The sequence below is a fragment of the Ostrea edulis genome, chromosome 8 (assembly GCF_947568905.1).
Source record: "Ostrea edulis chromosome 8, xbOstEdul1.1, whole genome shotgun sequence".
NCBI lineage: Eukaryota > Metazoa > Mollusca > Bivalvia > Ostreida > Ostreidae > Ostrea > Ostrea edulis.
The window spans coordinates 10,964,364-10,978,231 of NC_079171.1; the positions used below are offsets into that span (position 1 = coordinate 10,964,364).

General features: G+C 37.2%; 1 protein-coding gene across 1 annotated transcript; it reads left to right on the forward strand.

The window, feature by feature from the left end:
- Positions 1-1,582: 1,582 nt before the first annotated feature.
- LOC125662237 (zinc finger protein 239-like) lies at positions 1,583-5,363 on the forward strand. Its single transcript, XM_056147441.1, has 3 exons — positions 1,583-2,359; positions 2,596-2,847; positions 3,738-5,363. The coding sequence occupies exons 1-2, from the start codon at positions 1,643-1,645 to the stop codon at positions 2,803-2,805; spliced, it is 927 nt and encodes a 308-aa protein (XP_056003416.1). The 5' UTR covers positions 1,583-1,642; the 3' UTR covers positions 2,806-2,847; positions 3,738-5,363.
- The last annotated feature ends 8,505 nt before the right edge of the window (positions 5,364-13,868 follow it).

Below are 13,868 nucleotides of genomic sequence, written 5' to 3' on the forward strand. Positions count from 1 at the left end.
TTTCAAGTTGATCATAAAAATGCAAAAATAGGGTGGTGACCTTTAAAATTGTCTTAAGAACCACTGGGCCAGAAGAGCTGAAATTTACATGAAAGCAATCTGACATAGTGCAGATTCAAATTTGTCAAAATCATGGCCCTAAAGGAAGGATGGGGTCACAATAGGAGATTAAACTTTTGCATGTGAATATATGGGGAAAATCTTTGACAATCTTCTCAAAAATCACTTGACCTGAAAAGTTTACATTTATATGAAAGCTTCCTGTCAGACATAGTGCAGATTCAAGTTTGTTATAATCATGGCTCTCGGGGGTAGGATGGAGCCTCAATAGAGGATAAAAATTTTACATACTAAATAATATTTATAGGGAAAATCTTTAATGATTGTTTAAATATTGTTTAACGTCCCTCTCAATGAAGGTGAAGGGCTGCAAAATTTAGGCCTATGCTCGGTGCTTATGACCATTGAGCAGGGAGGGATCTTTATCGTGCCACACCTACTGTGACACGAGACCTCGATTTTGCAGTCTCTTCCAAAGGATCCCCCAATTTAATCGCCTCGTACGACAAGCAAGGGGTACTGAGGACCTATTCTAACCTGGATCCTCACGGAATGAAAATCTTTAAAAATCTTCTCGAAAACCATTGGGCCAAAGAAGTTAACATTTACATGAAAACTTCCTGAAATAGTGCAGATTCAATTTTGTGAAAATCATGGCCCCCGTGGATACATTTTTACATGCGAATACGTAGAGAAAATCTTTAAATATGGGCCAAGGTGACTCAGTTGAGCAATGTAGGCCATGGACCTCTTCTTTTATACTGTTGCTGAATATTAAAATTTAGCTTTAAGCCTTAGATATATTCCGAACAGGATTATTTTCTAGATTTCGTAGTCCTTTGGACTACTGATACTTTTAAATAGTATATTCATATGACCGATAAGGCTTGTGGGCCTCTTGTGTATCATACCATGATCTGTGACTTTGTGACCATGGTCTTATCCAGAACAGAAAAATAATGTTACTAGTTATATTAATCACCATACCTATGTTAACGTCTTAGGTTTGACACGGCCGTGGCACAAGTCAAGTGGTTGGATATCTTTGAGGTTTTATAAACCGTATCATATTAAACAGGTATCATATTAAACAGGTATCATATACTTGAAAATACGGATGTTTATTTAATTGCTGGGATAAAATTTAGAAATTCATTTCAAAATTAAGGATTATCTCCCTCATGCATAGCTCTTATCCTTGGACGAATTTGGCTCCAGTTTTTTTTTGGCACTCTAGTTTTCCTATTAGCTCTTACAAGTTTATTGTGATTTCGAATTTCCAAAATTTCGGCTTGAGCATCACTGAAGAGACATTATTTGTCGAAATGCACTTCTGGTGAATCAAAATTGGTACCGTATAAGTTTTACATTAAACAGGTATCATATTGATAAGATTCTACTCTATCATATTTTATTTGTGTTATATTGTTGGGGCCATCTGAATTATGTCATACACCAACTTCAGAATACTCTCCAAAACAGACCCATGGGCAATTATGTCCTCTTATTTTGCAGAAATCTCATTGACATAGACGGTCCAAGGATTTTCAAGTAGACAGGATCATCACAGAAACTCAGGAAGATGCATACTGGTGATGAATCTTTTAGATGTGAAGTCTGTGGGAAGGCATTCAGTCAGACAGGACACTTGCAGACACACATGAAGACGCATACTGATGATAAACCTTATAAATGTGATGTCTGTGGAAAGGCATTCAGGCAGACAGGGCATGTAAAAGCACACATTAAGACACATACTGGTGATAAACCTTATAAATGTGATGTTTGTGGGAAGGCATTTAGGCAGTCAGGAAACTTGCAGACACACATGAAAACACATACTGGTGATAAACCTTATAAATGTGAAGTCTGTGGGAAGGCATTCAGTCAGACAGGAAGCTTGCAGACACACATGAAGACACATACTGGTGATAAACCTTATGAATGTGAAGTCTGTGGGAAGGCATTCATTCAGACAGGACACTTGCAGGCACACATGAAGACACATACTGGTGATAAACTTTATAAATGTGATACTTGTGGAAAGGCATTCAGTCTGAGAGGAATCTTACAAAAACACATGCAAACACATATTGGTGATAAACCTTTTAATTGTGGTGTCTGTGGGAAGGCATTCAGTCATACAGGAGACTTGTACAAACACATGCGAACACACACTGGTGATAAACCTTATAAATGTGATGTTTGTGGGAAGGCATTCAGTCAGACAGGAAACTTGCAGACACACATGAGGACACACACCGGTGATAAACCTTACAAATGTGAAGTCTGTGGAAAGGTATTCCGTCATAGAATAACCTTACAGAAACACAAAGGAATGCATACTGGCGAGTGTTAGGTTACTAGATAGGTCATGGCAGGAATATTTTTCAAAATCTAAAAACTGATTAATTGACCTTACAAATGTGATGTTTGTGGGGAAAGAGTTCAAAGTAACAGGAAACTTACAGACGCACATGAGGACACATTACTGGTGATAGAAAGTTTCCTTATGAATGTGATGTATGTGTGAAGGCATTCAGTGGAATGGGACTCTTGCAGACACACATGAGGACACATACTGGTGATAAGCCTTATATATGTGGTGTGTGTGGGAAGACATGGAGTCGGAAAGAAAGCTTACGGAGACATTTGTCGATGCATACTGGTGATCAATGTGAAGTCTATGGAAATGTTTTTGATCATACACATGGACAGGATACATGTACTTGCATACACATCTGAGGATTTGTGCTGTGATGTGAAATCTGTGGGAAGATGTTTGAAGTAAGGAAGGACAGTCACACAAATCAAATGGGTTAGAATGGATCTTCAGTAACCCATACTTGTAAGAGGCAACTGAATGGGGCGGTCCTTTGGATGGAATGGCAAAATCCGAGGTCCCATGTCACAGCTGGTGTGGCATGATAAAGATACTTCTCTGCTTAAAGGCTATAAGGCTTTAATGGAGACGTCATCATTGCTGGTGAAGGATTGCAAAATTTATGCATATATGCTCAGTAATTACGGTCTTCGAGGAGGGAGGGATCTTTATTGTGTCACACCTACTGTGATTTAAGGCCTTGGTTTTTACCGTCTCATCCAATTAACTGGGTGCCACCAGATAGCTGAAAAACAGCAAAACAAAACAAAAACCTCCCCGTTCAGTGACCTCTTATGACACGCATGGGCTCCTGAGGACTTATTCTAACCCTGATCCCTATGGGATCATAATGGTTTTAAACCTCTAGGCTTATCGTGATAAACCTAGTGATTTCATGGGGAGACATTCATGTAGTCATGCAGGAAACTTACACAAAGATTATAATTGTGATGTCAAAAGTGTTTAATGTGAATGTGAATACTGTTGAATGCATGGCTCGAACTCATGACCTCCTAGTTATGATATGAACACTCTACCACTGATCTACAGTGATCAGTTGGATATGTCTGTGATTTATAAAATGTATCATATTAAACAGGTGTTGTATTAAACAGGTGTTATATTAAACAGGTGTTTTATTAAACAGGTGTTATATTAAACAAGTATCATATTAAACAGGTTCTACTGTATTATATTGTCTGGTCCTTTCAACGAGGCTAACTGAATCATGTCATCAACTTCAGAATACTCTCCAAAACAGACCAATAGGCAATTATGTATTCTTATGTTGCAGAAATCCCATTGACAGAGGCAAACTACGGTTTTCAAGTGGACAGGCTCATCTCAGAAACACACAAAGATGCATAATGGTGATGAATCTTTTAGGTTTGATGTCTGTGGAAGGGTATTCAGTGAGACAGAAACATTACAGACACACATGAAGACACATACTGGTGATAATCCTTATAAATGTGATTTCTGTGGGAAAACATTCAGTCAGACAGGAGACTTGCACAAACACATGAGAATACATACTAGTGATAAACCTTATAAATGTGATGTTTGTGGGACGGCGTTCAATCAATCAGGACACTTATATAGACACATGAGGATACATACTGGTGATAATCCTTACAAATGTGATGTTTGTGGGAAGGAATTCAATCGTGCAGGAACATTACACCGACACATGAGAATACATACTGGTGATAAACCTTATAAATGTGATGTTTGTGGGACGGCATTCAATCAATCAGGACACTTATATAGACACATGAGGATACATACTGGTGATAATTCTTACAAATGTGATGTTTGTGGGAAGGAATTCAATCGTGCAGGAACATTACACCGACACATGAAGATACATACTGGTGATAAACCGTATCAATGTGATGTCTGTGGAAAGGAATTCAATCATATGGGAAACTTACAGAAACACATGAGGACACATACTGGTGATAAGCCTTATATATGTGATGTGTGTGGGAAGGCATGGAGTCGGAAAGAAAGCTTACAGAAACATATATCGATGCATACTGGTGATCAATGTGTAGTCTATGGAAATGTTTCTGATCATACACATGGATAGGATACTTGCTTACACATCTGAAGATTCCTACTGTCATGTGAAATCTATGGAAGATGTTTGAATTAAGAAAGGACACTGAGGATTATTCACATGAGGACATATAATGGTGATAAACCTTATCAATGTGTTGTATGTGGGAAGACATTCAGTCAGACAGGAACTTGCACAAAGGTTGTAAATGTGATGTTAAAGGAATTCCACCCTTCTGTGATGTCATCAAATTTTGCAAAAGTTATTATCTATTTAGATTTATGCATGATAGAAACATATATTTTGTTGGAGTGTTTTCCGGTAGGAATTGTAAAAAATCTTGTTAAAAATAGACTATTTCAAAAGTCTAAGTTATAGATGAATATTCAATGATACGTTTTAAAATATTGAATCCAAGGGCAATAACTCTGTTTTCATTGATTTCTTAAACAAGTCTATTATACGATATATTTCCTTTATTTTTTACAGACATTTTTTTTGGTGAAGATACAGTTTCATGAAATTGTTATGAATGCTATTATATCGTCATAACCAGTTTGTATGACATTTTGATAACGCTGTTTAAGGAAAATTTCAATTTTCTGACGGTGATATATGATTCTGTTTATGTACGTCTCGCATCTTAAAAAGTGTGATGACCTGTGTATTTTATTTGATAGTTTGTTACTTTTAACTTTAATGAATGGAGATAAATACCCTTTTAAAACTTGTATCAGATAAAACTGCAGGCATGGAGTTACCTTAAAAGTGTTTGATGTGAATGTTAATGCTGTTGAATGCACACATGAGGATACGTATTGTAATAGTTTTATTTTTCAATACACACATGAGGATAAATATTGTTGTTAGTCTGTGGGAAGATATTCAGTCAAGGGAAACGATAATCATGACAATACAATTTTTGGGCCATTTTAAAAATATTCTTGAATAAAACCACTGTATCAGAAAAGTTCAGTTTACATGAAACCTTCCTGACACAGGGTAGATTCACGTTGGTTAACATTTTAAGTGGAGCTTTCATTGTTTGTATACATATAGATTCTTTATTGCAAGACCTTTTTACGCAATGGTGTCTTAGCTATTGACCTCAGAGTTTGACGTACTCAATGCAAGGTGAAGATAACGAACAGTGATCAATCTCATAACTCCTACAAGCAATACAAAATAGATAGTTGGGCAAACACGGACCCCTGGACACACCAGAGGTGGGATCAGGTGCCTAGGAGGTGTAAGCATCCCCTGTTTACCGGTCACACCCGCCGTGAGCCTTATATCCTGATCAGGTAAACGGAGATATCCGCAGTCAAAATCAGTGTGCCAAGAACGGCTTAACAATCGGTATGAAACACGTCAGACAGCATTTGACCCAATGCGAGGTTGTATTGACGAACTAGATCGTTATAACGACCATAGAATTTGCGAAATGCTGACTTCAATCGAGACTGTTGAAATCCCTGTACCATCAACTTGTTTGTCAGTAGCTTACCTCGATTTAAAAACTGACTATATCCAGAACAAGCTCTTGCATATCGAATCAGTTGAGAGATATAAACACCATATGCAGGTGATAATGGAATATTGTTACACAAATATGGGAAGTTGACGATGGAGAAGCTGAAATCATCCCGTTTGTCATACAGTCGAGTTGTCAGTTTGCCGTTAATGTCTACTTTCAATAAAATATCTAAGTATGAAGCAGAAGTGGACGACTCTGTGGTGTCCTTTATTTCGAGCTCACAGGGATATATCAAATCGACATTTGAATGAAAGCTATCATTGTTAATAGACAAAACGTCGTCGATATATCTAAATGTCGAATTGAAGGTCACAACGAGAGATTTTTTCTTCTCACGTAGAAGTTTTTGAATAAATTCTGCTTCATATGAATATAAAAACAGGTCAGCTAACAAAGGAGCACAATTCGTGCCCATGGGAATTCCAACAGACTGTTGGAAGACCTGATCACCAAAGACCACGAGGATATTGTCAATGAGGAACTTTAGCGTATTTTTTATTTCAACTTCAGAGTACATTTGCGTGGAATCAGAGTGGTGTTTAACAAAGTAAGTTTTTGAATTACTAGATATGAATATTTCTGTTTTTGTTGGAGAAGCAACTGTTTATGATGTCAAAAAGTCTAGTCTTTAATTTATCGTGAGGAATGGTCGTGTATAGTGTTGAAAAGTCATAGGTTTTAATGCTATTGATTTGGGGAAAATTCTGTGATTTTAAGTTTACTAAAAGTTCTTTAGAATTTTTTAGTATCCACATTTGATTAACACCACTTCTGGCATATGTAGTCGCACAGTAAGTTTGAAGTTTCTCCATCACAGCTGTTAACATTTTCGTGAGGAGCAAAGATAGGGGCTTGGTAGAGCACTTACTGGATCCAGCAATGTATCTTTGTAAGGGTTTTTATGTAGTTTAGGAATCCAGTATAGGTACGGTAACTCATATTCATTCGACCCATTGACTGGAATATTAAATGTGTCTAAAACTGAAGCATGGTTTTGAAGAATTTCATCTTTGGAAAGGGCAGTTGGAGTATAAGTAAGATTACCAGAAGTGGAATTAATGCCAATACGTTTAAAATACAGTTGTAATAATGAGCCTTACAAACAAAGACAATGTTGGAAGTATTCCACCCTCCTGTGATGTCATCAGAGTTTGCAAAGTCAATGATTTATTTAGATTTCTACATGATAGGAACTTAAATTTTGTTGGAGTCTTTTCCGATAGTTATTGTAAAAAGTCTTGTTAAAAATGAACCATTTCAAAAGTCTTAAATTATAAATGAATGATCAATGATAGGTATACAAATATTGAATCCAATGACAATAACTCTGTTTTCATCGATTTTTAATAAAAACCTTGCCTATTCAGTAGCTTCTGAACTAGATCTTGTATGTATATATACATTGTATATATATTGATTGTCTTTATATTTGATATAGGGCAGACGGCGGGTGTGACCAGTCGACAGGGGATGCTTACTCCTCCTAGGCACCTGATGCCACCTCTGGTGTGTCAAGGGGTCCTTGTTTGTCCAACTATCTATTTTGTTGTTGTATTGCTTATAGGAGTTATGAGATTGATCACTGTTCGTTATCTTCACCTTTCATGATAAATACCATGACCCAAGGCCATTACAAATTTTAGACCCGCGGAAAAAAACCCGCTATACGGTACCTTGTGCTCTCGGTCTTGCACATACATTTGTAACAACAAGATCATTTTAGTCGTTATGATGTTAGTCCCCTAGCGGTTTATTTAAATGAAGGGGACTATAGCTTTCTTTTCTATCCGTCCGTCCCTCTGTCAGTCAGTTTCATTGGTTGTCCAGACTTATTCCCGTTATCCGTCCGTCCCTCTGTCAGTCAGTTTCATTGGTTGTCCAGATTTATTCCCGTTATCCGTCCGTCCCTCTGTCAGTCAGTTTCATTGGTTGTCCAGACTTATTCCTGTTATCCGTCCGTCCCTCTGTCAGTCAGTTTCATTGGTTGTCCAGACTTATTCCCGTTATCCGTCCGTCCCTCTGTCAGTCAGTTTCATTGGTTGTCCAGACTTATTCCTGTTATCCGTCCGTCCCTCTATCAGTCAGTTTCATTGGTTGTCCAGACTTATTCCCGTTATCCGTCCGTCCCTCTGTCAGTCAGTTTCATTGGTTGTCCAGACTTATTCCTGTTATCCGTCCGTCCCTCTGTCAGTCAGTTTCATTGGTTGTCCAGACTTATTCCCGTTATCCGTCCGTCCCTCTGTCAGTCAGTTTCATTGGTTGTCCAGACTTATTCCCGTTATCCGTCCGTCCCTCTATCAGTCAGTTTCATTGGTTGTCCAGACTTATTCCCGTTATCCGTCCGTCCCTCTGTCAGTCAGTTTCATTGGTTGTCCAGATCGACTTATTCCCGTTATCCGTCCGTCCCTCTGTCAGTCAGTTTCATTGGTTGTCCAGACTTATTCCCGTTATCCGTCCGTCCCTCTGTCAGTCAGTTTCATTGGTTGTCCAGACTTATTCCCGTTATCCGTCCGTCCCTCTGTCAGTCAGTTTCATTGGTTGTCCAGACTTATTCCTGTTATCCGTCCGTCCCTCTATCAGTCAGTTTCATTGGTTGTCCAGACTTATTCCCGTCATCCGTCCGTCCCTCTGTCAGTCAGTTTCATTGGTTGTCCAGACTTATTCCTGTTATCCGTCCGTCCCTCTATCAGTCAGTTTCATTGGTTGTCCAGACTTATTCCCGTTATCCGTCCGTCCCTCTGTCAGTCAGTTTCATTGGTTGTCCAGATCGACTTATTCCCGTTATCCGTCCGTCCCTCTGTCAGTCAGTTTCATTGGTTGTCCAGACTTATTCCCGTCATCCGTCCGTCCCTCTGTCAGTCAGTTTCATTGGTTGTCCAGACTTATTCCCGTTATCCGTCCGTCCCTCTATCAGTCAGTTTCATTGGTTTTCCAGACTTATTCCCGTTATCCGTCCGTCCCTCTATCAGTCAGTTTCATTGGTTGTCCAGATCAACTTATTCCCGTTATCCGTCCGTCCCTCTATCAGTCAGTTTCATTGGTTGTCCAGATCAACTTATTCCCGTTATCCGTCCGTCCCTCTGTCAGTCAGTTTCATTGGTTGTCCAGACTTATTCCCGTTATCCGTCCGTCCCTCTGTCAGTCAGTTTCATTGGTTGTCCAGATCGACTTATTCCCGTTATCCGTCCGTCCCTCTGTCAGTCAGTTTCATTGGTTGTCCAGACTTTTTCCCGTTATCATTCTAAGGATTCATTTGAAACTTGCAATGTAGTGTCAGAGTGGCAAACTTCAGATGAAGTTCGAAATTTTGTAGTGTGTGAGGACAGGTGTAAAACAAATTAATTTTTAGCCGAGTTGCAGCGAAGTTGAACTCGGCTATTGGTTTGGTGATGCGGGCGGACGGTTGGGCGTCAACAATTGGTTTCCGGATGATAACTCGAAAAGTTTAAAATCTAATCAAATGAAACTTTGATATATTGTTGGGTACCAGGTAAGGAAGACCCCTATGATTTTGAAGGAAAATGGTCAAAGATCAAGGTCACAGTGACCGAAAATAGAATGAAAATTTCAGAAAAATTTGGTTTCCGGATGATAACTCAGAAAGTTTAAATCCGAATCAAATGAAAGTTGGATTTATTGTTGGGTACCAGGTATGGAAGACCCCTGTTGATAATGAAGAAAAAAGGTCAAGGTCACAGGGACCAAATATAGAATGAAAATTTCAGAAATATTTGGTTTCTGGATGATAACTCAGAAAGTGTAAATCCGAATCAAATGATACTTAAAGATAATGTTATGTACCAGGTAAGGAAGACCTCTATTGATTTTGGAGAAAATAGGTCAAAGGTCAAGGTCACTGACCGAAAATAGATTTAAAATTCCCCAAAAATTTGGTTTCCGGAGGATAACTTGATTTTTATTTTATTTGAATCAAATGAAACTTGGATATATTGTTGGATACCAACAAAGCAAGACCTCTATTGATTTTGGAGAAAAAAGGTCAAGGTCACAGTGACCGAAAATAGATTGAAAACTTCGGACTTGGATGAGGCAGGAAATTAGGCGGGAGTTTGGGGGTCGCCCAGGCCCCCAGACGCTGAGCACATATTGTGCACACTGAACACGTTTCGTGCAAAATCCTTGATTCTAGGGCCTTCTAAGATGTTACTTGACTAATTCATTCTAAAAGAAAGATTTGGAATGCTTTTTAAGGGAGGTATCATGTTCTTAGTTATTGGAAACAACATAAATTCTAATGAACTTTAAATTTTAATTTTTTTTTGGCTCAAAAGTTGGAGGAGGCAGCTGCCTCCTCCGCCTCCATGTAATTTCGGCCCTGCGGACAAATATGTTTCTGGACAGTAACTCGAAAAGTTTAAAACTGAAATTAGTTCTTCACAATTAAAAATATGCTACATCATTCCTGACTTTACAATGTACCCCATGCAACTCGGCTCATGCACCCCTGGGTGCATACATTGATTTTATCTTTTACTTTATATTCATCGAGATTGTGTTCGGATGGAAAGGGGTAAAATAATGTCATCTAAATAGAGGCAATCAACAAAACTAGGTCGCTGAGTTTGATTATGTAAATAGTCATCTCATTGATTTTACATTTCCAGCTCATTAATCACAAAAGAAACATATCAATGAAAATGTATATCAAATCTGTTAATCACGCAAATATTTCTTTGTATTCAATTAGCAAATTCTGATCAGTCGGCATTACTCGATTTACTGCAATCCGACTGAAATCGATTGTTACTTTGATGTTTTATTGAACATGGGTGTTAATGGCAAACTAACAACTTAACTTCATAACAAACGGGATGACTTCACCATCTCCATCGTCATCTTCACATATTGATGTAGCAATATTCCATTATACCCTGTGTATGGTGATTACGTCTCTCAACTGATTCGATGCACAAGAGCTTGTCCTGTGTATGATCAATTTTTAAATTGAGGCAATTGAAAAGGTGAAGATAACGAGGAATACAAAATTGTTATTCTCAATGTCGGTATACATGTACATGTATTTCACCCCTATATAACGGCTGTACCTAGGTAACCTAGGTAACTTAACTTCATTACAAATGAAAAATGGCGAATACGGTTGGTCATCTTTAGTACTCGCAATTGATTATTTTACTACCAGTAAAATTGATTTTACTACCATTAAAAATAATTTGCACCACCAGTGAAAACAAAATACTGGCCAAAGCTACTCACAATTAAATGTTATAGCAGTAGTAAATAATTCTCACTGCAGTTAAAAAATCGACCAATCACAGACAATGTAAGATACATGTATGTACGTTTAACAATCGCCTCTAGAGCTGCATCATTTATAGCCGAGATTATTTTAAATAAATATTTTTTTTTTCAACTAACAATACAATATAGAGGATACATTGAGTACTTATCAATCTTAAAAAACAAAATTGCGAACATTGAAATCTATAGTTTTTGAAAAGGAAAATGACTTCACTTTGTCCAAACAACATTGTGTGCGTGACGTCAGATAGCTGACAAATAATGTATGATAATGTAACGACAAGTGAGCGCGCCAGATTATAGGCCAATTCAACTTAATTAGTAGATTATCATCCAGGGTCAAAAGGTATGGGGCGGTGGGAGGATTTTATTTTTTAATTTTCATTTTCTGAGAAAAATATTAATGACAAACGAGTTTTTGTCAACAGAAGTGTTTCAGTTAATACCAGGTGGATGTCAGTCTATGCTTATTTTACAGACGAATTCCAGGTTAAGCTTAATTTCAAACACAAGGAGATACCAAACTTCTTCAAGATTAACGCCCGTAAGAATGCAAGAAACCATATTCTGACATATTCCACCAAATTTGCATAAAATGTCCGTCAATTTTTTCCCCTCCGTATTTAAAAATAAATATGCTCAAAAAGTAAAGAATGTTTTTAATTACAAACTTGAATGGACTAGAGTTAATTATAAAATCAAAAATATTTTGCCACACATAAATTGTTAAAATTATTTTGGAATGTGAATGTTCAAAATATGAGAAAAATTGACAGAATTAACTCCCGTGAGAAGTGGTACCCAACTTCTCGGGTACTTTATTTCAACTTAAATAAGAAAACAAGGGGCGAAAAAGATGTAAAAAAAATGTATGTACTTTTACTTAATTTTTATCAAAAAAATTGCAAACTATTTATGAAAACAAATTATTCAAAAGTAAATTCAAAGTAAGCAGTTTTTGTAACTTTCGTTCTGTCAAACATATTGACGTTAGCACTAATGTACATAGAGATGTACTGCAAAACAATTTGCTTTGATTATTTTTCTGGAATTAAGCATTAAAAGTCATAATCTAATTGTGGAACAGATTTTATTTTCTTTAAACAAAATATTTAACTTAAGAAATTACATTGATATTTGGTCTAACATCATTCTGTCAAACTCTACTCGGCACAATGTGACATTAGCACACTTCTTTACCAAACCATTGTAAGAGTTGTGGTTCTTTATTATTATTACACCTCTCCCTGCAAGGGGCGTTGTAATGGGATTTTCCAATTGAATGGCAGGTTGAGTGAATGAGGTATCCAGATTTACGTAAAACTTCAAGCGATAGACTTTCTGTCAAAATTGCTGATGTTAGCAACATGTGACGTTAGCATAAGAAATCGTTCTATTTGTACTAAATTGTACGTCAAACTACCGGTTTATGAATTCAAAGACTATTTTATTGCAATAAAAACTCATCATGGGAAACTACTTATACTCTATCATGATTTACATCACTGCGAAAAAGTTCTGCAAGATTTTGTTCCGTCAAACAATAACATTAGCATAAAAAAAGTCAAGAACCGACATTAGCATTGTCAGAAAATAAAAGATTCGGAGTCATTATTAAAGCACAACAAACATTGGTCTCGATGTAATGTATATAGATTACATTTAAACCTTTCATTAAGAGAGCCATGTAGTTAAATAATTTCATAACTTATTTAGTAAACAGAAGATTTATTAATTGCTAATTCATTTTCTGTCAAGTGTTCCGTCATAAAAATGTGACGTTAGCAACCGTTTTTAAAAAAATGAAATTAAAAGTGAAAGAATACTTTTATAATTTTATTTTTTACATTTTCTTCATCCTGAGTGTTAATATTTTTAGTTACCACAAAAAATTACCACAGTTTGGCACTTTGAAAAAACATTCCAAATGGGAGTCAATACAAGCCTTTTTCATGGAACATGTCCTTCATGTGGCTTTTCACGTTGCTATACCAAAAATGTAAACAAAAATTGTAAAAACTTGAGTTCGACATGAATATTTTCTGGAAATCGCAAGTTTCGCAAAATAAAAATAAAAAAAACAAAAACGGGGCGGGCCAATTTGTTGAGGGGCGGGCGGGGATGATGATCTATCAATTAAGTTGAATTGGCCTTACATATCTAGATGCCAGGAAAAATGACAGATTCCGAATTCAAATAGGAAATTTCCGGGGAGGAGGAGGGGGGGGGGTATGGTAGGTTTATAGATTTATTTCCTCGTAGTGACCCATCATAAAATGTCGGAGCACACCACCACCACCCCCAACCCCCCGCCTCTCCCCTCCCTCTCTTTAATACCACGTGCATGCTGTGTTTACATCTCTCTCATGTTTGCAACCGTAATTCTCATTTAGCAGGAAAGCTTTATAAAGATCTTCATTTTGTAGTTGAAGTATATCCGCATCCAGGAGCGTAACTTCGTTAGGCTCGAGTAGACACGTGCCTACACATTTTTTTTTTTTTCAATTCCAAAACACATTTTTTTTTTCATAGATGTTTGCAAAAAA

Coding starts and splice junctions, on each gene's coding strand:
- LOC125662237 (XM_056147441.1), top strand. CDS start 1,643: ATGCATACTGGTGATGAATCTTTTAGATGTGAAGTCTGTGGGAAGGCA. Junction 2,360..2,595: donor AATGTGAAGTCTGTGGAAAG/GTATTCCGTCAT, acceptor GTATGTGTGAAG/GCATTCAGTGGAATGGGACT.